At 37.1% G+C, this 21,892-nt stretch overlaps 2 protein-coding genes across 5 annotated transcripts in view; one reads left to right on the forward strand and one right to left on the reverse strand.

Annotated features, from left to right (window-relative positions):
- Positions 1-21,892, reverse strand: part of LOC108496272 (acrosin-like) — a 191,869-nt gene that overhangs the window by 20,649 nt on the left and 149,328 nt on the right. The gene's annotated exons all lie outside the window — the stretch shown is intronic.
- The window catches only part of RAB3GAP2 (RAB3 GTPase activating non-catalytic protein subunit 2), a 44,050-nt gene that overhangs the window by 12,327 nt on the left and 9,831 nt on the right, over positions 1-21,892 (forward strand). For 2 of the 4 annotated variants that reach the window (XM_017812816.1, XM_017812815.1), the window contains exons 4-24: positions 698-779; positions 2,764-2,811; positions 2,916-2,991; positions 3,139-3,240; positions 4,284-4,383; positions 6,881-6,979; positions 7,815-7,963; positions 8,921-9,000; positions 9,111-9,200; positions 10,006-10,145; positions 11,408-11,624; positions 11,900-12,043; positions 12,308-12,390; positions 12,978-13,042; positions 13,433-13,523; positions 15,650-15,777; positions 16,491-16,704; positions 18,122-18,219; positions 19,027-19,132; positions 20,151-20,311; positions 21,508-21,724. In XM_017812816.1, coding sequence (XP_017668305.1) covers positions 698-779; positions 2,764-2,811; positions 2,916-2,991; positions 3,139-3,240; positions 4,284-4,383; positions 6,881-6,979; positions 7,815-7,963; positions 8,921-9,000; positions 9,111-9,200; positions 10,006-10,145; positions 11,408-11,624; positions 11,900-12,043; positions 12,308-12,390; positions 12,978-13,042; positions 13,433-13,523; positions 15,650-15,777; positions 16,491-16,704; positions 18,122-18,219; positions 19,027-19,132; positions 20,151-20,311; positions 21,508-21,724 — 2,490 coding nt within the window. The remainder of the gene's footprint in view (positions 1-697; positions 780-2,763; positions 2,812-2,915; positions 2,992-3,138; positions 3,241-4,283; positions 4,384-6,880; positions 6,980-7,814; positions 7,964-8,920; positions 9,001-9,110; positions 9,201-10,005; positions 10,146-11,407; positions 11,625-11,899; positions 12,044-12,307; positions 12,391-12,977; positions 13,043-13,432; positions 13,524-15,649; positions 15,778-16,490; positions 16,705-18,121; positions 18,220-19,026; positions 19,133-20,150; positions 20,312-21,507; positions 21,725-21,892) is intronic. The other 2 variants (XM_017812817.1, XM_017812818.1) reach the window with 2 other exon arrangements.

The following is a 21,892-nucleotide window of genomic DNA, read 5'->3' on the forward strand; positions in this document are numbered from 1 at the left end:
TGTCACTTGGAGGAGGGAATATTACTGTGAATTGCTTTTGAGATTTCCACCTTTGATAGAAAATTCTTCTCCATGTTGAACAATGGGTGGCTTTATATTTTACTCCAAAGTAGGGCTCTGGGAACTTTTAAAGGTACCTCCAACTGCTGTTTACATATGTGCTGTTGTCTGGGGTGCTGGTGCTATTAACAGCTGCATTTGGTGGCACAGGAGCATGATGAAGAGAAACCTCCTGGTAAGGGGAATATTAAACCAAAAAACTGGCTGTTGAAGCTCAGAGTTGCATAATTGGGCAGATTGCATGGAGTTGTCATGCTGCATTGTCATTCCCTGCCAAGTTGTGTGTTCCAAGTCTGATGTAGACTAGTTGCTAATTTGTCACTAAAAATGAAAAGATAGCGGCACTACTTATAACGTTCTTATTGCATCAAGCACAAAGAAGTGATTTAACTCACTTGGCTGGAGAACTGCCTCTGCTGAACTGCACAGTGGCAGCTGTACCACACAGTGGCAGAAGTGTCCCCATGCGTCAGGTTCCTTAGAAAAGTCACTAAGAATGTCTTGTTGCTTTTATGATTTTCAGGGTCTGTAATTGGTACTTAATCTAAGTGTGGTAGGATGTATTGTACAGAAGAGAAGGATTGTGAGATGTAAAACATTACAGTTTTATGGATGGTGTCTTTATTCTTAATGGCAGCTAAATGGAAGCACAGTGACAAGGGGAAAGAGGAAATGCAATATGCTGTTGGCTGGAGTGGCTCTCTGAATGTTGAAGAAGGGTAGGTGTTGAAATGCAGCTGTGATTAAAATGTTCTTTTCATGTTTAGTAATTAGTAAAATGCTTTGTACTTGTGCTTCTTTTCTTTTTTTTTTTTTTGTCTGAGTGCATTTGTGGTCTTATGTATTGTTGGAAAGCAACATAAAGTAACCTGGGTGATCAGAAACACTGTCACTCATGCAAAGATCACTCATGCATTGTGTGATGGCTCAGGACAGGTTCATACAAATTAAAAGAAATGTTCTCTGTGCAGATCAGTGTATTTGTGTATACTTTAGGCATTTTAATAAATCTGGGTTATCATGCTTTCTGTAAGTTCTTGTTCTAGTAGGACAAAAAAAGAGTATCCTTTTTGAAAAATCTACTTTTATAGTAGAGAAGAAATTTTGTTGGGGGTGTTGCAAATGGAAATGTATGAAGTTGTTTTAGAAATACTTCTCTTCATTTTCAAAACCTCAAGGAATTTTAAAGTCCTCTCTCTGATCAAGAAATGGGTTTGGGCTGTAAGTCATTGGAAAATTTGCTTTGATCATGTGTTTGGTATTTATACAATATTTTTGCTCAATCTCTCTTCAAACAACCAGAAAGACCCTTTCTTGAATCTCCATATGGAAGAAGATTTTGCACTTTGTTATTAAGTTTGCAGCCTTGAGTTGCTGTTTGCCTTTGAATGTGCTCCCTATTGGCTTCAACCCTCTGTTGTGCTGCAGGAGGTGTTGATTTAATCAGCTTCTCTCCAATCTGTAAAAATCATAACCCTTTTATAAAACTGCTGCTGCTACACATTTGAACTGTTATGTATGTGCATCTTTGAATTTGTGGGTTTTTTTCCTCCCATGTTACCACTGCAATTATCCTGACATCTTTTTTTTTAAAAAAAAAAAAGAAAAGAAATTCTGTTTGAGAGTTTGTTTCTCACTGCTGTTACAGCCCTGAGGGGCACTTCCATTCAGAACAGATAGCTCTCTATAGATAAGTGCAGTTATATTCACTACATTTTGATTTATTTTTATTTATTATTCTGTGGAAGTGTAAATATGGCAATTACTGTCAGGTTGTCAGAAGACTTGACTTTTTTTGGTTGATTTTGTTTTTTTTTTTCTTTCCTTAAAGTTGCCTACAACGTTCTGTGGTGGCTAAGCTTTGCTATTGGTAGATGAGATTTCACCAAGATAAATAACGTTGCTTTGAGGATGTAATGGAATTGCATCTCAAACTTGCATTTAGAAAGCTTTCTCTAATTGTCTAGCCTGCTTATCCTTGGGGATTGGAGGTGACCTGAAATGCAAATAATAAACAGTAATGTGGGCATTTATGCTTTAAGTGCTGTTTGGGGTGTCATCTTGAATGTATATGTTGTTTCATAAAACCTTTGTACTGCTTCTGTTTCCCCAGACAGTGTAAAACTTTATACCATGGTAACAAGTAAATCTGCTTGCCTTCTGCATGCTTTGCCTGTCGTGCATTGAGCATGCTTGGTTATTGCATTATCTGGGAAGATCATATTAGCTCTTCTAATGCTCTCAAATTATAAGGCAGTGAAATGCAGTGGATATAAAGTCTACCTAATTGCATAATGTATTAAAAAAATTTATTTTGATAAGTATGGTTCCACTGGATTTTTTTTTTTAAATGGTTGTTCTTGGTATATCATTATAGATCAGAAAAAGTTATTTACCCTTAGGTACATGAAATTTAACTGGAATCTGCTGAACAGGACTGACAGAAAAATAACTCTGTGATTTATGAAAGACATCATTAGCAAGGTGTAATTAGCACTCATGCAATCTACTTGGGCATTCTTGAACTTGAACTTGAAAATGTCTTTAAAATGGACTTTTGTTTGCTTCTTACTATGAATATATATGATGTGCTGCATTAATATATTATTAAAGAATTAAAATGCTGACTTGGCAAGATCTCTTGTGTAGAGCAAAATTACAAAACTGGAGAAAAACTCATTAATGTTATCTTTCTGTTTCTAGTGAATGTGTGAGTAGTGTACTGTGCATTCCACTGGCAAGTCAGAAGAGGTAAGGGCTGACATGTATACGCATGACTCGTCTCTTTACATTACACTTTTATACCCGGACAGCTTAGAACAGTTTTTAACTTCCAGTCTATCTTTGTGAAACAGGAGTTCCACAGGCCGCCCTGACTGGACCTGCATTGTGGTTGGCTTCACCTCTGGCTATGTTCGTTTTTACACCGAGGTATGTTCCTCAGCATGGCAGGCCACGGGCAAGATGGTGTCATAAACATCTGTGTATTTTAAACTTTAGTTTCTGCAGGTAGTGCTTTTTGCCTTCCCTAAGGAAAAGGGGCAGAAACGTTCATGCTTATTATTCTTTCTCTCCTAGAGTGGAGTACTGCTTCTTGCACAGCTTTTGAATGAAGATCCTGTCCTACAGCTAAAGTGCAGAACCTATGAAATTCCCAGACATCCTGGTGTCACAGAACAGGTTTTGTCAGATTATTTCAAAAGCGAAGTGGCAGTGTTATGGGGTATGGAAGGGAGTCTTCTCTGTGAATCCTCTGTGTCCTTTACCAGTTTTCAATGGGATGGACAGTTCCTTAGAACAAGAGGCTCTTGATTTCTTGTTCTATGAAGTCTTCATGCCTGTATAGTTTGAGGATTCAGAATGTCTTTATTTTTTGGAGTCTTTTTCTCTGTAATAGCCTTGCAAAGGAATCCTTCATTCGTTTTCTGTTTATTCATCCGTGAGCACAAAGTACAATAATGCATTGATGGAAGGAGAAAATGTTACGTGACAGGTGCCAAGAGCTATGTGTACTCATTCATAAGAACTTATCTTAATTATTTCACAGAGAAGATGACTGAAAATTAAAAAATATTTATAGGGCTAGGAACCTGCATGTCATTCTGAGTATTTCCTGCAGAGAAGGTTCTGCAGAGCTCAGGCTATTTAGTAAAGAATGCAGCTTTCTTTTGCCCTTGGCTGAACTGGCTTGCTTTATGCAGAAAATTAATGAAGTTACAGAAATTTCCAAGTTTGCTTTGTTCAAATGCTCATGTGACTTAGCGTGGCGTTTTTGGGATCAGTTTTAAAATACAGAAGCGTTAAGGAATTTGAGTCTTCAGTTTGTATCAGCAGATTAGCATCTACGTGCCCAAGTGGTAATTCAGTGGCTAGTCCACTTCCAGAATTTGGCTCTTGCATTCTAGAGGAACCTGTTTTTCTGTGGCCTTCACAAACTGCTGTAATTTATGTGTTTACTTCCTAAGCCGTAAAATATATTAAGCAAACAAGTTATTAAAAGAAGATAAAAATATAAAACTATGTGCCTAAATAATTTTTTGGACAGTTTAATACTGACTTCCAGTAGTTTTGCCTTAGTCTGTTGCCTGTGGCTTGTTAGATATTAACTCTCTGGATGTAATCCTCATCTTTGTGTAGTTAATAGTATGAAATGCCAGAAAATAAACTGTTCCAACAGTAACAGTGATCTGGTTTTTGTCTCTGTTCTCTTATTTTTTCCACAGAATGAAGAGCTAAGTATCTTGTACCCAGCAGCAATTGTGACAATTGATGGTTTTAGCCTCTTTCAGTCCCTTCGTGCGTGTCGCAATCAGGTAGCAAGAGGTACGTTTAAGGGGAGGTGTTTATTTTTGACTCCGTGAATAGTACCTTATGGTATATGAAGTTTACTTAGGTTAAATATCAAATCAAGGTGGAATTTAGGTCTTCCTTGCTTGTCCATCTACTGTTGACACCTACTGCCTACAGGAAAATTTTATCCTTTACCGAAAGAGTTGTCCGAGTAGTATTGACTGCCTTGTACATGCTCACCATAACACTGTACACTGTTTCTGGCTGGGATAGACTTAATGTTCTTTTTAGTTGCTTGTATGGGGCTGAGTTTTGAATTTGTGATGAAAACAGCACTGATAGCATGTCAATGTTTTAGCTATTGCGGAGTAGCACTTACACAGTGTCAAGGCTTTTTTTGTTTCTTACACTACCCTGACAGTGGGGTTCACCAGAAACTGGGAGGGGACACAGCTGGGACAGCTGACCCCAACTGACCAAAGAGATATCCTGTACTATATGATGATATGTCAGATAATAAGAGCTGGGAGAAGAGAAGGAGAAAGGGAGAACCTTCAGGGCTATAGCATTTGACTTCCCAAGTAACTGTTATGTGTGATGTAGCCCTGCTTTCCTGGAAATAACTAAATACCTGTTTGCTGATGGGAAGTAGTAAAGAAAATTAATTATTTTGCTTTATTTGCATGCTGTCCTTATCTCAGCTCCCAAGCGTTCTCCCTTTTGCTCTTCTGACTCTCTTCCTCATCCCCATAGGAGGAAGTGAACAAGTGGCTGTGTGATGCTTAGCTGCCCACTGACATTAACCCACAGCAAACTGCTAAGGTGCTTCTTAGCATGTCATGGTGCTGATTTCATTGTCAGTGGAATGCTCTTTAAGTAAGAATTTTATTGGAAGTGATAATGCTGTGATGATTTCAGTAAAGGTCACTGCTCTTTGTGTTCGTGTCTAAGAGCTTTGGATACCTGGTTTGATCCTGTTCCTTTAGTACAGTCCCTGTTCATACTCTTTTGGAAACAAGGTCAGTTTTCAAGCATGAGAGGAGAACTGTGTGACAGTACAGTGTGGTAGATGGCACAGGTGTGGTGCTGTTACAATTCTGCATGATAAATCCCTACACAAGTGCTGTTGCTGAATTGTTCTCCTGAATTTCCTGATGGTTGTTCTCATTGAACTTCAAATTTGTGAGATTCTTGTTTCCCCTCCAGCAAGTCACATCAGCGGACAATCACGAGGGTGAGCGTGGGTGGGAAACACAATGGATCAGCCAGCTTGGCAGCTGTCCTGAACTGTTTGGGCAGCAACACCCTTAAACGAAGGCTTGAGTCTTGTCTAGAAGGGATGAGTGATAAAGGACTGAGAAACGTGGCTGTGGTGAAACAGCTCTTCTCTGAACCACGTGGGGATGGCCAGTAGGAATGGATTGCTTCCTTTTTCTTTCAGTTCAGGGCAAAGTGTCATGAAATGAAGCTAGGTGATAGTAAATTGAAAATAAAAAGTAGGCATGTTTATGCAGTGTGAGGTAAATTGTGGAATTCTTTGCCTGAGGTTGATGTGGATGCTAAAGGCGCACTTGAGCTCAGAGGGAAACTACCAAATTAGTGAAGAAAGCTGTGGAGGTTACTGAGTGCTTAGAGGTTGCTTCTTTTTGTCTTCAAAAGCTGTTTTAGAGGAAGCATCAAATATGTATCCTTATTCTAATAGTCTTCCCTAGACATCTGGTTTTAGCCCTTCTCAGATCCTGATCTGCCCTGCTAAATTGTTCCCTGGGTCTATTTAATAATGCATGTCCTTCCTAATGAAAAGGTAGTGCTTCCATGAAAATATGAGAGAAGACAAAACTCTTGAAAATCAGAAATTTAAAACCTGATATTCTCTGAATCATGCAACAAATGCAAAAGAAAACAGACTATAATGAGAAATATCCACCCATCTACTTTAATAACCAAGACACACTCTGCTCTTTCAGTGAGAGATCACCATTTGCAGGGAAGCACTTACAGCTTGTTGCAATATCTGCAGCTGGAGTGCCATATCTTCCTTCATTCTTGATCATCAGTGCTTGTGGTAATAGGTGTTTTGAAAATTTCAGTCATTCATTTAGTTTTACCACTGTTGTTACCGCTCACTGTTACACATCTGATGAATGTGCTGACTTTGCAAGTACTTGGGCAGAGGAGTTTGCACTTAAACGTGCCCAGACCACAGAAATAAATTATAGTTGCTTTTTAAAATTGTACAGAATATTATACCATAAATAACTCATGAAACAAAGCTCTCTGCAAGTATGAGATATAGTTGTGATGGAATATCACGTGCAGTTCTATTCAGTTATTTTTTTAAATGTTTTAATTTCATGGAAGCAAATATTTCAAAAGGCCATTTTCGCTCAGCAGGTGTTTAAATGTATGTGAATTTAAAACTAGGTTATTTTTTGACTTCAGATTGCATCGAGGTTTTTCCCCTCTGTTATGCTATTCCTTTGTCTTTGACTCAGTAGAAATTTTTTTGTGTTTTGTCAACTTTTGTCAGCTGCAGCATCTGGCAATGAGAATGTTCAGCCTCCACCATTAGCTTATAAGAAATGGGGTTTGCAAGATGTGGATACAATTGTTGACCATGCTAGTATTGGTAAGCATTTCTATTTAATTTCCAGTATTTAAATAAATGAAATTAATGCTTTCATACTGTTAAATTTGGGTTGAGAGCACTTAGTGGTACTGGTTGGATAGAAATAAATAGTGGGAAAAGGCTGTCATAGTAAATGATCTCATTAACCATTGTCAAAAATACATTTTACTTTCTTTTCTAGTCTGATTGAGCCTTCCCTCTCCACTTGAGGGGAGAAAGGATGTTACAGCTGTAACTGTCTTGTCCTTTTGTTGTTTGGTGAGAAGCAGCTGAGAGAAACTAGATCAGATGCATTTATTGCCATTTCTGTGAGGTCAAAGAACCATCTGGCAGGCAGGTTAAGACTGGTAGGGGTCTTTCCTGAGTCTAGCAGACAAAGAAAATAAAATTTGAGATTGTTCCTTTCCAAAAAATTCAAATTGACTTTTAGGATCTCAAAGACTTTTACCCCTCAGCCTAGGTTCTTGTCAGAGAGGCAGATCTGAGGGACAGTAAGCTTCATTTCTCTTCCATGCTTTCTACAAAAGCAGGTAAGAGGTCAGAAGGCTGCTATCAAAACAGCTGAAGTGAATTTGGTACATGTATTTTTGCTGCTGAACTCTCCTGATTTTTTTTTTTTCCCCTGAACAAATGAACTGTGCTTCATAATTAACCTAAGTACATTAGGTTATTTCTGATGTGTTCTTTGGAATTTCTGTGGTTAAAGCTGTTTCTCCACCCTTCCCCCTGAATGTTGGCTGGTCAGTCCAGAAGGCAGGAATGTATTTAGGCTTCTATAGCAATTGCATGCCTTTGTTCTGGAAGTATAAGACATTCACTTTAATGTTTTTGTTAGGCATCATGACACTGTGTCCTTTTGATCAAATGAAGACTGCCTCCAATATAGGAGGATATAATGCAACCATAAAAAACAGCCCACCTGCTATGTCTCAGTATGTTACTGTTGGAGCCAATCCTTTCACTGGTTTCTTTTTTGCCCTGGAGGTATGTACTACAAAGCTGACTTGCTGAAACTTTGAATAATTAATCCTTCTTTTTTCTGTATGACTATTTCTGAAGTATTCTTATGGTCATTTTATGCTGACATTTCCCCTTCTTGATCTTCTAAAACTGGAATGATTTGGAGTGGATATGATAGTAATGTCTGCTAATGAGAATTTTTATTTTCTATCCTAAAATGAATGTGATAGTCAAGTAACTTAATTTTTAAAATATTTTTACTTTATTGCCAATTAAGTGACTTAAATTTTTTTGAAAAATTAAGTTGATATTGTGTAAACATGCATCTGAAGAATTTTTTGAGGTCTTTGACCTTTGATCATGTACACACATGGCCTGAGTATACTGTAGTGATTTCTTGTAGAAGAAAACTGAAATTTATGCTTAACCTGTGGCACATTTTTACACCATCTTCTGTTGTATTGGAGGAAAAGGATGTCAGTGTAGCTGTGTCTTGTACATTCAGACCCTATGTGTGTGCTGTCCTTATCAGGATCGAAAGTTGATTGACCATGCTAGAACTGGAATTCAGATTTTTGTACTTGCTTTCCAATATGTTTATGAAAAAACTGCTTATATTGATATTTGCAAGGATGCCAAAGCCATGCACCAACTAACTCTCCATGATAAATCATACACAGGGTTTTTTTAACTTCTGTTGCAGACAAACATACTGAGCTACCAAGTGACTTGCAGGAGGATTTTGAAATGGTAAAGAGATGTCAGAATGGCTTTTCTGGGGGCAATGAATTAAAATTTTGCAGAGTCTTAAAGCTATGCTTTCTGAGCTGAAAGTCCATAGGAGGCCTGAAAAACTATTCTGCAGTTGAGTTCAGTGTAAGAACTATTTCTTGGCTTTCTAAAGGCTTTGTTCCTTCATTTCAGGGTGGCTCGCAGCTGACTGTTTCTTGACTTTCTAAGCACTTCATTCCTTTCTTTCAGGGTAGCTCACAGCCACTGCTGTCTCATGTTGCCTTAGCAGTTGCAAGTAAACTGACTTCAGCATTGTTTAATGCTGCCAGGTAATAAAATAAATTACCTTTTTTTGCTTGTTTTAGTAATAGCTGCGTAATAGTTTGAGGATTTTTAGGACCACTGGTGTAATTCTGCTTATGTGGTTTTCTATTGCAAGTGGCTGGCTTGGTTGGAAGAGTAAACATGAAGAAGAACCTGTCCAAAAACAGAAACCAAAAGTGGAACCTGCAACCCCATTGGCAGTGAGGTAAGTTGGCTTTTTTCAGTCTCAGTTGCTTTAGATCTTGTATGTTTTTATGTATTTGAATGATTTTTAAAAGTGAATAATTGCTGAATATGTTTATTTTTCTTGACTTTAAGCAGTGCTGATAGTTTGCAGGTCATTTGTTTTAAACTTTGTTTCATTTCAGTTTACTGTTCTGGACAAATAATTTCTCATATCTTTCACTTCTGATGCATGGACTCATTGCTACTGTACAAGAACAGTGTGCACAGTTTAATGACAGTATAAGTACACAAATATCACTCCTGAAGTTTATCACCAAAGTGCTTCAAAGAAGCCACATGAAATATTTGCTGATTATGATAGTTTAAAAAACTAGCAGGTATCCTGTTTCCCTGTTGATTGTGGAGAGAGGAGAATGAGAACAACAGACTGTAACCTAATGTTGTCAAGAAAGCTGATAAAAGACTAAATTAATTCCTGATGGTTCTCCCTTGTTGTTTTTTTTAAGTATTCTCAAGATTCTTCAGCAATAAGAGAGGGCATATAGAATGACTCAGTGCTCTGAGATCCTTGCCTGACAGTGCATGACAAGACCATCACTTATCCTAGTTTCTGAACTTTGATTTTTCAGTAGGACTTAGACAGATCTGTAATATATCCTGGTAGGCAACACAAGAACTTTTTTCATAATTTTCTCTTAATTTTACCCGTAGCTTACGTTACCTTAAAAAAAGAAATCTTAGTCCTTATAAGAAAATCTGTTAACTATTTCTGAAGAAAAAGAGGTATCTAGTGGTTTTGCTTGCTTATTGTTTTTATTTTTTAGGTTTGGACTTCCAGATTCCCGTCGCCATGGTGAAAGAATATGCCTTTCCCCGTGTAACACTTTAGCAGCAGTAACAGATGAATTTGGAAGGGTTATTTTACTGGATGTTACGAGAGGACTCGCAGTTCGCATGTGGAAAGGTGTGATGGTGTATATTAGTGTAGCAAATAATACTTCTGAAAACACTGTGGCTTCTTAAATGTCGAGAATTTTAATAGGTTGCATTATTACAAACCCAAGTCAGGTGTAATATAAAGTCTATAAGGGTATTATTGTAAATTCCTGAAATACTTATATGGCCTATAGTTAAAATCTGGTCTGTTTCTGTTTGTATTATATAGATTTTTCTTAATTTTTTATCCTCACAGACTGTTTCTCAAGAGAAAGGTTTTAACATAACAATTTTTTGAAAGAGCTTTAACTCTGTTTTCCGAGGTTCTTTATTTTGATAAGATCTAGTACCCTCTTTATTTATGCTGAGAAAGTAAAAATTTTGAAAAATGGGTAAGAAGGTATACAGCTTGTTAGATTGAGCAAGAAGGGAGACCTTAATCTCTTCTATATTGAGGGCTCTTTGAATGTTAAGCTCTCAAATTTTGATTATATCTAATGCCACTACAATTTTTATTTCCTCTGTAGAATCACAATTTTGAAGCTTTTTATGAGGTGGAAAATAAGTTTTAAGAATAGGTGGAAAATCTCTAGCTCTTTTCTCTCTCTTCCACATAACAAATTCAGAAGATTAGTGGTCATGAACATAGTAACTACTTCAGTGACATACTGGCAGTGTAATAACTGGAGTAATCGTGTTTCCCCTGGGCATTTTTTTCTTATATTTTGAAGCTTATTAGTTATAATCTATGCTTTCTGATATTTTCTGGTGTTTTTTCTTTGTTACTGAGAGCTTCATGTTATCTAGGTAGTACTGTTAGAGTCCCAAGGTTTATATGATAGTTGGATACATATTTAGAATTTGCCAGCCTTTCCCCAGTGAGGTTGTTGAGATGTGAAGTAGCTTCTTCTTTTCTAAGCAAAACTGTCTGCTGAATTAAATGATTTGGATCATACCTTTTGTCATGAATTGAGTTGTGAATACTTGTCAACCTTCTCAGTATAATATATCTTGTTATAAACTTGGTTTATACATTAGTATTTCTCTTGTGGTTTGGAGTCTTCAGTTCTACTTGCTAAACCATTACATGGTTCAGTGATGTCATTATAACATCTCTGCCTTTTTTGTCTAGGATGATTTTATGTGGCAGAGAGAGAAGATGAGTATTTTTGTCTCCGTAAAAATGCATTTTAATGATGAAAACATATGAATAAAAACTTATCCTATTTAATAGGTTATGCAGTGTATAAATTGGTGTACACTAATGAAATTCTATTTTCTCTTACCAAGGATACAGAGATGCAGAAGTTGGTTGGATACAGACTGTAGAGGACCTTCAGGAGAGGGAAAGTGAGAAGATGGATTCTTCTCCTTTTGGAAATGCACAGGGTCCAAGCAGGGTAGCTCAGTTCCTTGTGATCTATGCTCCAAGGAGAGGCATTCTGGAAGTGTGGAGCACGCAGCAAGGGCCTCGAGTTGGAGCCTTCAATGTGGGGAAATATTGTAGGTAAGAAACAGGTGGTAGCAGGCTGTGCTGCAAGTGATATGGGGATATGGCAGGCACCTTTTGTGCTTCCCACAGTGTTTCTACTGAATGCAGCTTGGTGTTGTTTTACAGGAGGCTTTTTCATATTTTATCACTCTACAGTCTTTCCTTAAGAACACATTTAGCCATTGCTAAACCTTACCTTTATAAAACTTGTTGCCTTTCTATTTAGTGTATGAAAGGGGAAGGTTGATAATTTTGTTCTTCTCTTTAAAGGGCATTTTTTTTCGTTTCAGGTTGCTGTATCCTGGTTATAAAATAATGGGTCTAAACAATGTGACCAGTCAGGGATGGCAGCCCCAGACTTACCAGATATGCCTTGTTGATCCAGTCTCTGGAAGTGTGAAAACTGTCCATGTACCTTTCCATTTAGCACTGAGGTAAGGACTTTCTGAGCCCTATATAACTAAATTAATTTCATTATTGTTTTTGGTAACAGTATTTTATTTAGGGAGAGCAATTCTGGTTTTCGTTTTCAAGTTGAATAGTACTCTGTAATAGTCCAATTGATTTGTATGTATTAACTTGATTTTCATTAATGTGATATTACCTTAAAATAGCATAAATGATTAAAAAAATACACGTCTTTTGAATCATTCCCTTTAATTCTCTTCACTCATACAATTAAAATTCTTGTCCTTCAGTGATAAAAAGAGTGAGCGAGCAAAGGATATGCATCTGGTGAAGAAATTAAATGCTCTACTCAAAGCTAAAACCTCAGATCCAGGTAGGTTCTTTTGTGTAGTTTCTTAAGACTGTATGTTATCAAATGCTGCTTGGGTTATCTGTCCTGTAAGAGTACAAACACAAGGGTGATTGTGGTGCATTCTGACAGGTGTATGTGCTGTGGGTTACAGGATTCAGGTAGCTTGTTTTTTTTTTTTGTTTGTTGGTTTTGGTTTTGTTTTGTTTTGTTTTGTTTTTTTTAATAAACTACCAGATTAAATTTGTCTCATACCAGAATCCAGTATAAGCCTTGTGTGCCATGTAAATCTTGTGCCACAATTAAACACTACTTTGAGTGCTTGCATAAAACACATTCTACTTCCAATTCACTGTGCTTTGTAATCTAGTTCAGCATTTGAGTCTAGATATCCTTCTTCCTCTAAGTAATACATATTTCTTACAAAAGTCAGACTTGGAGTAAGAGATGTCACTGAGCTGTTATTTTGTTTCATTTTCCCCAAGCTTGGCAACTTCTTCATCTTGATAGCATGAAGGCATGTGCATGTTAACTGTGGTGCAGGTTGACTTGCTCTTCATAAGGCATTTGAGAAAGATGAATTGAAGTTGTGATTGTGTCTTTGTTTGCAGATTTAATTGAAGCTGAAGCAAAGGAATTAATACTTGATATCAAATACCCTGCTACAAAAAAACAGGTGAACATATAGAAGCCAGTATTCTTTAATATTAGAAAAAATACTGCATTATCAGATTAGAGTACTAAATCTTTTTAAATTGTTCAAAATATTTCATTTTTTTCCCTAAAGCTACTTGAGGCAAATAATTGACATGTTTGAGATTTTGTTGTTTTTTTCTGGGTTGTTTTTTTACAACATATTGGCTGGAATTAATTTTGACTTATGACTTCCCCAAGGCATCTTCCATGATAAAAGTTAAAATAATAAAAAAAGGACAGACCTTTCAGTATTATGTATGAAGGCAACATACAGATGAAAAACTATAGTCCAAGCTATTGTTGGATTAATTTATATTTTTTATGGTAAAATTAAGTAAATTTTTAATTCTGTTGAATGTCTGCTTAACAGGCTTTGGAAAGTATATTGACAAGTGAACGTGTGCCACTTTCATCTCTCACAAACATCACTCAGACATTAATGGATAATTTAAAAAGACAGGGTAGGTGGATATTTATTTTGCAAATATGGAGAAGCATTTGCACTTTGTCTGCAGTGCTGTAAGACTACTGTAGAACTGTTCTGGTCCACAGGACGACCAGACTTGGTCTGCTTAGTTTTGCTGCTGGATACCACAGGCTATTGCTTTCACGTGCATTTTTTTAAATGCAGACTGCAAATAGCTTGCTAGGAAGTATGCTTTGCTATGCTTGCTGTGTGCCTAGTAACTTGTGATTATATTTAAAAACAAACAAACAACAACAACTACTGGGCTGGGTACTTGTGTCCAGTAAAAACTTCCTCCAGAAAAAAGCTTTCACAGGCTTTTGCCTGTGGATGTTTCAGTTTATTCTTTCTCTAAGGAAGGAAGTAAGGATTTGGATTTGTGAATTTTAATGTAGTGGAACCACAAAATCCTTATCACTGAGAATCTGAGCTGTGATCAGATGCCTAGTATCTTTTTTTTTTTTGGTAAACTTTGCTGAAGTTTACAAAATACTACATGTTTTGCTAGAGATTTCAGAACCTGTGTCAGGAAATGGCATTGCCAATTCAAAATCTTGTTGCTAAAATTCTGCAAGGTTGTTTCTTTGAAATTCTGCAGTTGGATCTTTCTAAATTGGGTGAAACTTCTTTGTGCTTGAGGTGACCCCATTTTGGAAACCCAACTAGGTATTGAGAATTAGAGTGGAGAAGCATGTGCCTGCCACTTCCTTTGCATGTGCTGGACCTTCTCAGCAATAGAAGCCTGCTGCTTTTTCTGTTGTTGTTGTCACTGGATTCATATTGATTTGTTAGAGGATGAGTCTTCAGCAACAGGAGTCAAGAAGTCCCTACCACTGTTGTGTGCAAGTACTGAATAAATCATTTGTCCCTTCTCCTGCCTGAGGGAGACTCACAATGTGTTTTTTGTGGTTTCAAACCCTTAAAGAAAGCTTTCCTTCATTTATATCTGTGGTAGGGTTTTTTACAGTTTTCTTGAAGAAGATAGAGGGGATTGAGAGCTTCACACATGCAGTTCTCTACCTAATTTTGGTTTGGCATTCTAAATTGCTAGCATTATCCATTTCTGTTAGAACTCTTAAAAAACCCAAACTAAAAGGGAAACATGCCCTTTAACACTGAAGAGAGATTGACAGAGCTGTGTACTTCCTGAGGCCTGCCTGTTTGTGTATTTTTTATCATTAAGCTCCTGTTGTCATACATAGCAGTATTTCCCAGCAGTCACAATAAAGAACAAACTTGGCTGATGTTCCAGCCTTCTAATTTCATAAGCATATATCTCCACTTCTGTCTAGTAGGTGAAAGATAAAGCAAAGCAGGTGCTGGGCTCTGTGAATGCTGTGGTGTGAAGACAAGTTTAAGTGACTGTGTGACAAGCTCTGTATGTTCCTCTTTTGTTTGTAGGATTTCTAATAGCAGTGTATCAAAAGTGTTTAAGGGTTCCTAGGGTGAAAATCATGTCTAGAAGCAGTGTCAGTTGAAAATGATATATTCAGAGGTATCTTTTGTATAGAAAGGTCCTTTTAGGATCTATCCAAAATGCTCTGTTAAATAAATAAGTTGGAACAGAGGTTTTGACATTGTGTTGGTGTTAGTGTCGTATATTCTGGTTGCTTTAATTCTTACTGGAGTTTGAATGTCAGTAGATAATGAAGTTTCTGAGTCAAAGATTGTCAAAATACAAAAAGCAGTGTCTTGCTGAGATGAAATTTAATTCATGTCAGTAGGTACCTAAATTTCTTCTGATGCAAGAAATATGCTTACAGTGTTGGCAGAATGACTAAAAGATTATAGATTGTTGTTCTTGGTAAAAGGAAATAGGAACTGTATTTTAATTTTTGACAATCTCTGGTTTGGCCTTAAACCAGGAAAAGACAGTAGATTTGCCTTGGTTCAGTTCCACATTGTCAGCCTCCTTCAGTTTAAAAGTGAGCCTGATATCTTTCTCCAATACCTCTTGTAAAAATAATTCTTGTTTTATACTGCTGTGAAGGGAATATAATCATTGCAAGCAGCAGTGCATCAGAAAATTACCCTGAGAGACAGAAATCCTCTGGTTCTCAGTATGTTTCACTACTCCAGGCTATATATTCCAAGTTCAAATGCAGTTTTGTTTCTCCTCAGAGCTGGAGTGTGTGGATGAAGGACTGCTGCAGTTCTGTGCAAACAAGTTAAAGCTGTTACATCTTTATGAACTAATTAGCAAACTAAATTCCCAAAGCATACAGAAAGATACTTCACCTTCAGATAATGTAAGTAAATTGAAAATTCAGTTGTCTTATAAAATCAAGTGATGATTTAAGCATAAAATTATGTTTTCAAGGCCTTGGGTAAAATAAATAGGTAAGCAAGTTACCCATTTTTGTGGTCTGGAACTTTTAATGAAATAGTGGTTTATTATACCTTCCCTCCATCCTTGTAAAAATGTCTAGTAATTCATCTACCTAGTGTTCTTTGGGAGTCACATGAAGTTGAGACAGAAATTAAAGTAGAACCGGGATCTCCTGTTTTCAGTCCTTTATCGAAAGTACATAGCGTATTCTTGGTTTTGGAGGGATATTCTGGGTCCAGTAGAAGTTAAAAATTTTGATATTTGTTTTTGTAGCAGCATAATTTGGCTTGCTTTTGGTATAATTTGTAAAGCTGCTTGTACATTTATAAAAGCCATACCTTTATTATATAGGCTTTTTTGCTTGATGCGATTGTTACACCATGAGCATGATCTAAAAATGGGAAATATATCTGCTCTAGTCCTTAAAAAGGAAGCTAGACAAGGTCTTCATTTGAGCTATGTGAATAACTGCTTTGGAGGTTATTCAATCATTTTGGACCTTTTGAAAGACCTTTTTAATGTTCAAGATTAAATATTTTGACTTCTGCCTTTTTTAGTTTTTACTATGTTTTGAAAACCATCCATTTGTATAAGTCTTGTGATGTGGCATTTTTTTTGGCTTTTGCTTTTAAGGACTTGGCCAAACTGCTTCGGCTTGAAGAAAAAGATTTTCATAGGCTCGAAACTTTACTGGAGAACTACAAGAAAGAAAATACTCAAACCACTGTACAGTTTTCTGATGAGAAGGATGACATACTGTCTGTGAAAATGTTCTTGGAATATTTGGAATATGAAAAGGATGTGATTAATGTGAAAAGTATGGAAGACGGAGAATATGTGGCTTTAGGTAAGAGGTATTGAACTGTTTGTCAAATTACTCAGACTAATTATAATCTAAGATTCTATAAATATATTAGCCTTAATTTGGGGGCCTTCAGCCTGTCTTGCCTTGAAGAAGTATGTAACAGTGCCTGTCACTTTGCCATGAAATCCAGAAACCTTTACTTCCCCTGGAGGGTTCTGAGCAGTGTTGAACAGAGAACGATTGTGATTCACCTGGAGGAGAAGGGGAAGGTGGAGGATGTCATTTCCCCCTGGATAGGCTCTTGGAGGAGTAAAGGTGTAATTGTGAAGAGCTTCCGCTGGATGGCTCCCGAGGGACAGAGATGCTGAGGACAAATACCATTGCGTGTCATGACCAGGGATCTTACTGTGTCGCTGTAACCCGAACCCAGCTCCCACAAGTGACCAACAGCGCAGCAGGGAACATGTGCAGCAATTAACGTGTTGCATAAAAAGCAACTCTGAGAGCAAATACATCAGCATTGTGACCACTGACTATTAAACTAGTATAATGAATGCTTATAACAAATTTATTTTAACATGCTCTGGTCAGATCTGTCATCGTGTCAACCCTTTGTGCCCCATGTTGGGCATCAGAAAAGACTGTTGTGGTTTAACCTGGTGGGCAGGTGAACACCGCAGAGCCGCTTGTGCTCTCTCCCCCTTCCCCTTCACAGTAGGGTGAAGGAGAGAATTGGGGAAGAATCCCAAGAAGCAAAATTTGTGGGTTAAGATAAAGACAGTTTAATAGGACAGAAAAGGAAGTGAAAGTAATAATAATGATGATCATAAAAGAATTATAGTATACAAAGCAAGTGATTCACAATGCTCACCACCTGCTGACTGATACCTAGGAGCCCCCAGCCACCTTTCCCCCTGGTTTATGTATTTAAAATTATGTCATATGATATGGAATATCCCTGTGGCCAGTTCAGCCAGCTGTCCTGGCTGTGTCTCCTCCCAGCTGTTTTGCTCCCCATCCTGCTCACTGGAGGGGTGAGCAGTGGTGCCAGAAGCTGAAAAGTCCTTAAATTACTGTAAATAATACCTAACAACAGCTAAACCATCAGTGTGTTAGCAACATTGTCCTCATCCTAAATCCAAAACACAGCACTGTATCAGCTACTAGGAAGAAAACCAACTCCATCCCAGCTGAAACCAGGAGATACAAACAGTACAATAACCTTTGTTTTGTTATAAATCCTGCCACTGCAGGAGTCATGGAAAGTAGAACACTTGTGTCCTGTATAACGAACCTTCTTATCCACTAAGGGTAAACCATCAGGATATCTTGGATGTAACTTAGTCCTTTGTACTGCACTCAGTGTGATCTGATCAACAGATTATCTTTCACATAAGTGTGAGGGGAAAGACTGTGACTTCAGATGCCATTTATAATGTCAACTGATTTTTTGCTTCAGGGAGCTTTTTCTTCTGGAAGTGTTTGTGTGGGGAGAGTTCCATAGAGGAAATGTGTGATGCATTGGAATCAGCAGGTTTTACTCCCCAAACCTTGTTGGTAAGATACTTATTGCATAATTTAAAACTTTGAATTAGTATTTTGAAAACAAAACATTGAAAAGAAAAATTCTGCATGTTGATTCTTGGCATAATGTTGTGTTCAAATCCTCCCACATTCAGTTCTTTAGTTGCTCATATTTGTATTTCCCAGTTAAGAGATACCAAAAAAAAAAGAAAAGAAAATTCTCCAGTAGAAAATGTTGGAATGTCTAGAATATGCATTTAGAACTACAAGTGTTATAAAATTTTGCTGAACATTTCTTCTACAAAGAAGCAAAAATTATGAGAGTAGGTAATTTCAGGGACTAATTAATTTGTTAGAATTCCTTTTTGCAAGCAAACAAGGAAATTTAAAAGAAAAGTAAATTTTTCAGAATCATTAGTAGTGTTCAGACAATCATCTTTATCTTTCATCCACATGTAATTGTAGTTTTGTGCTACTTTATCTCCATCCACTACTTAATGATGGAAATGTTTATTTCAGTATTATTTGCCCATGTTAAGGTTTTCAACTGTAACATTAATAACTACTAATGTTTGCCAAGTTGAGCCTATAAAAGAGGATGTTTTCTAGGATACCTTTCTAAATTAAAGCTAATGAGAGATGATATTGTTTAATTTCAAAATCTGTCACAGTGTGCCTTATGCAGTATATTTTTAACTTCCTGTGTTAATATAATGGTTCATGGATGTAACATTTATGCTCTGTAACACAAAATTTGTTTGAGAAAGTGTTTGCATTAGGTATATTACAATATTAGACTTTCATTCTATTGCTTTAATTCCACATTCTCTTTTCTTACAGTCACTCCTTCTCAATTTATGGCTTTCCAAGGAAAAAGATATTCTAGACAAACCAGATTCTGTCAGTTGCCTTCACACTATGCTGTCACTTCTGAGCAAAATGAAAGGTGAGATGTGCATTTCAAATACTTAAATGCAACTGTTACTATTATTAGAAATCTACTACTCTGACTAGCCTGTATTATCAGTTAGGGTTTTTCTGCCTCACAAATTACGTACCAGAACTAAGTGCTGCATGTTTATGGACTAACTAAAAATACAATAAAAATCTGAAGAGTGCCACAGTTGAAGGCCTGTTTCATGCCTTGTATTTTCACTCAACGCTAAGTTGTCACAACTTCTATTTGGCACCAGAAGGCAGCTGTCCAGCTCGCTTTCCTCACATTTTTGGGATGTACAGTCCTGTCTCTACTTGGTGCTGACTGACTCTCAGATGTTCCTGAGACACTGTTATTCTAGCAGCATTTGTATATTAAACATCTCTGTAACTCGAGGAGTACTCTGTAAAGTCAGTTTGCCATTATTGGGGGTAGGTTGTACATATAAATGAATATTGATTCTCCTACCTCACACAGAGCTGCTATGGGTAAGTCTGTGCCAGGTTCCCTTATATATACTTCACCATAGGGGCACCATTATCAGTTTGACACTGAAAGCATGAATAAGCTGCTGCTGCTGTCTGAATAAATTAATGCTGCTGAACACGAGGCAGGCTGAAGATAGACAGTTTGAATGCACGTAATGTGGTATCTTGAAATCACAAAAGAAGCTGTCTGCATTGTGAAGTGTCTTTTTGTACTATTCCTTAGATCTAGTAAGCATACAGCAGGTTTGCTATCTAGTGATCTAGATCTACTGTCTGTTTCCTACAGATGAATTTTGGAGAATGAGTGATTCACTTTCCATTTTCAATTGAAGTAGAATGTAGAAATTGTACAATGTAGAAATTTTGTGCTGCATATATAAAAAATGATAATGTAGAGTTATTGGAAACATGTAAAAAAATGATAATGTAGAATAATTGGAAATTGCTCCTACTACAAGCTGTATTAATTAGTGCTGGTTTCAGGGTTGGTTGCTACTGTACTAGTTTTAACACCTAGTGATCCAAGTTGTTTCCTGCAGTCGCTATAGATGAATCGTGGGACACTCAGTCGGTTTCCCCCTGGTGGCAGCAAATGCGCACGGCCTGTGTTCAGTCTGAAAATAACGCAGCTGCCTTGCTGTCTGCTCACGTTGGACACTCTGTAACTGCACAGATAATCGACAGTGTGACAGAGAAAAAGGTGAGTCGTCTGGGACCTGCTCCTTCTATTTTATTTAATATATCAGTTCGGTGCAAATTGCTGTCTTTGTAACAGAAGAACATCCTCAGCGTTCATTTGTTGCCATTCTAACACGGGCATAAGCATGCCATCCTGCAAGCCTGAAAATTTGCATTTGAACTTAAAGAATATTATGCTGAGGTGAATTAATGATATATTGAAATCATTGACAAAACATATTTAAATATGTGATGGAAACTGTACATTGAGTTTTTCTCGTGATAGCAAAGGATGCTGACAATCTTAAAGCCTACACAGCTTCCACATAAATTTAAGTGCACTGAACTTTGGGTGGTAAACCTGGTTTAACACGTTCATGTGATTTTTTTTTTAATGTGATTTTATTTTTTTAAGCATACTGTTAAATTTTTATAGGACTTATGTTACTATCCCTTCTTAAGGTGATGGGTGTTTGGTTTTCTTGGCAATATCTTCACAAAACTGTGATTAAGACTGTGAAACTGCACAGCGTTGCAATTCAAGATGGAAAATGTTAGTCCATTTCTAAACAGTATTGGGCATATGTGTGTTTTACTACAGATTATATGGGGCTTAGGTGATATGCAGTCTTGTAAATAGAACCTTGGTTTGGTTTGGAAGAGACCTTAAAGATCATTTAGTTTCAACCCCAAATGATGCCGTGGGCTAATGGACACTTTCCATTAGCCCAGGTTGCTGAGAGCCCCATCCAACCTGGCTTTGAACACTTGCATGGATGGGACATCCACAGCTTCTCTGGGCAACCTGTGCCAGTGCCTCTACACCCTCACAGTAAAGGATTTTTAGTATGGTGGTAGGATGTGGAAATATAGGTGGATTATTCACACATGTAGCAAAGGTGTATAGAGTGAAGGATTTAAAAGGAAATATTTTTGAAGGGATTCTAAGCCACTTTTTGACTAAATAGGAAATTATAAAGGTAAGATGATCTTTTAGATTGTTTTATTCCCTTAGGCTTTTATTTAAGGATCTGTGCATCTTTTGAGAAATGCGAGATCTTAACCTATCTTTGCATAGCAGTTAATGCATATTTTGAACTAAATTATTCTTTAAAAAGCAGTAAGCCTTGGGCTATAGCTTTAGGTTATAATTTTTTTGTAGACAAAACTGTGCTGCTTTAAGTGAACAGACCTAAATCAGTTCATATGTTCTGTTAGTTTTCCCAAATAGTTGTAGGTTCAGATATGGAATCCTGGGAAGCACTTTCCCTTGATACTGAATATTGGAAGCTTCTGCTGAAACAGTTAGAGGATTGTCTGATACTTCAAACACTACTGCACAGCAAAGTGACCAAAAGGATAAAAAGAGTTTCATCACTCCAGACTGAGCCTTTGGGCAGGCTGTCTGTAAAGAAATTGCTTGAAGCTGGAAAAGGTACATTTTTTTCTCTTGGAGACATTGTTAATTGTCTTTCTAATAGACTTCTGAGCCATCCTTACCTGTGTAATGATGTACACTGCACTGGAAATTGTTCTACTGGCTACCATTCTTAATTAAAAAAACAATGCACATGATGTAGAATAGTGCTTTAAAGTTGTAAAA

The sequence above is a fragment of the Lepidothrix coronata genome, unplaced genomic scaffold (assembly GCF_001604755.1).
Source record: "Lepidothrix coronata isolate B3197 unplaced genomic scaffold, Lepidothrix_coronata-1.0 Scaffold38, whole genome shotgun sequence".
Taxonomy (NCBI): domain Eukaryota; kingdom Metazoa; phylum Chordata; class Aves; order Passeriformes; family Pipridae; genus Lepidothrix; species Lepidothrix coronata.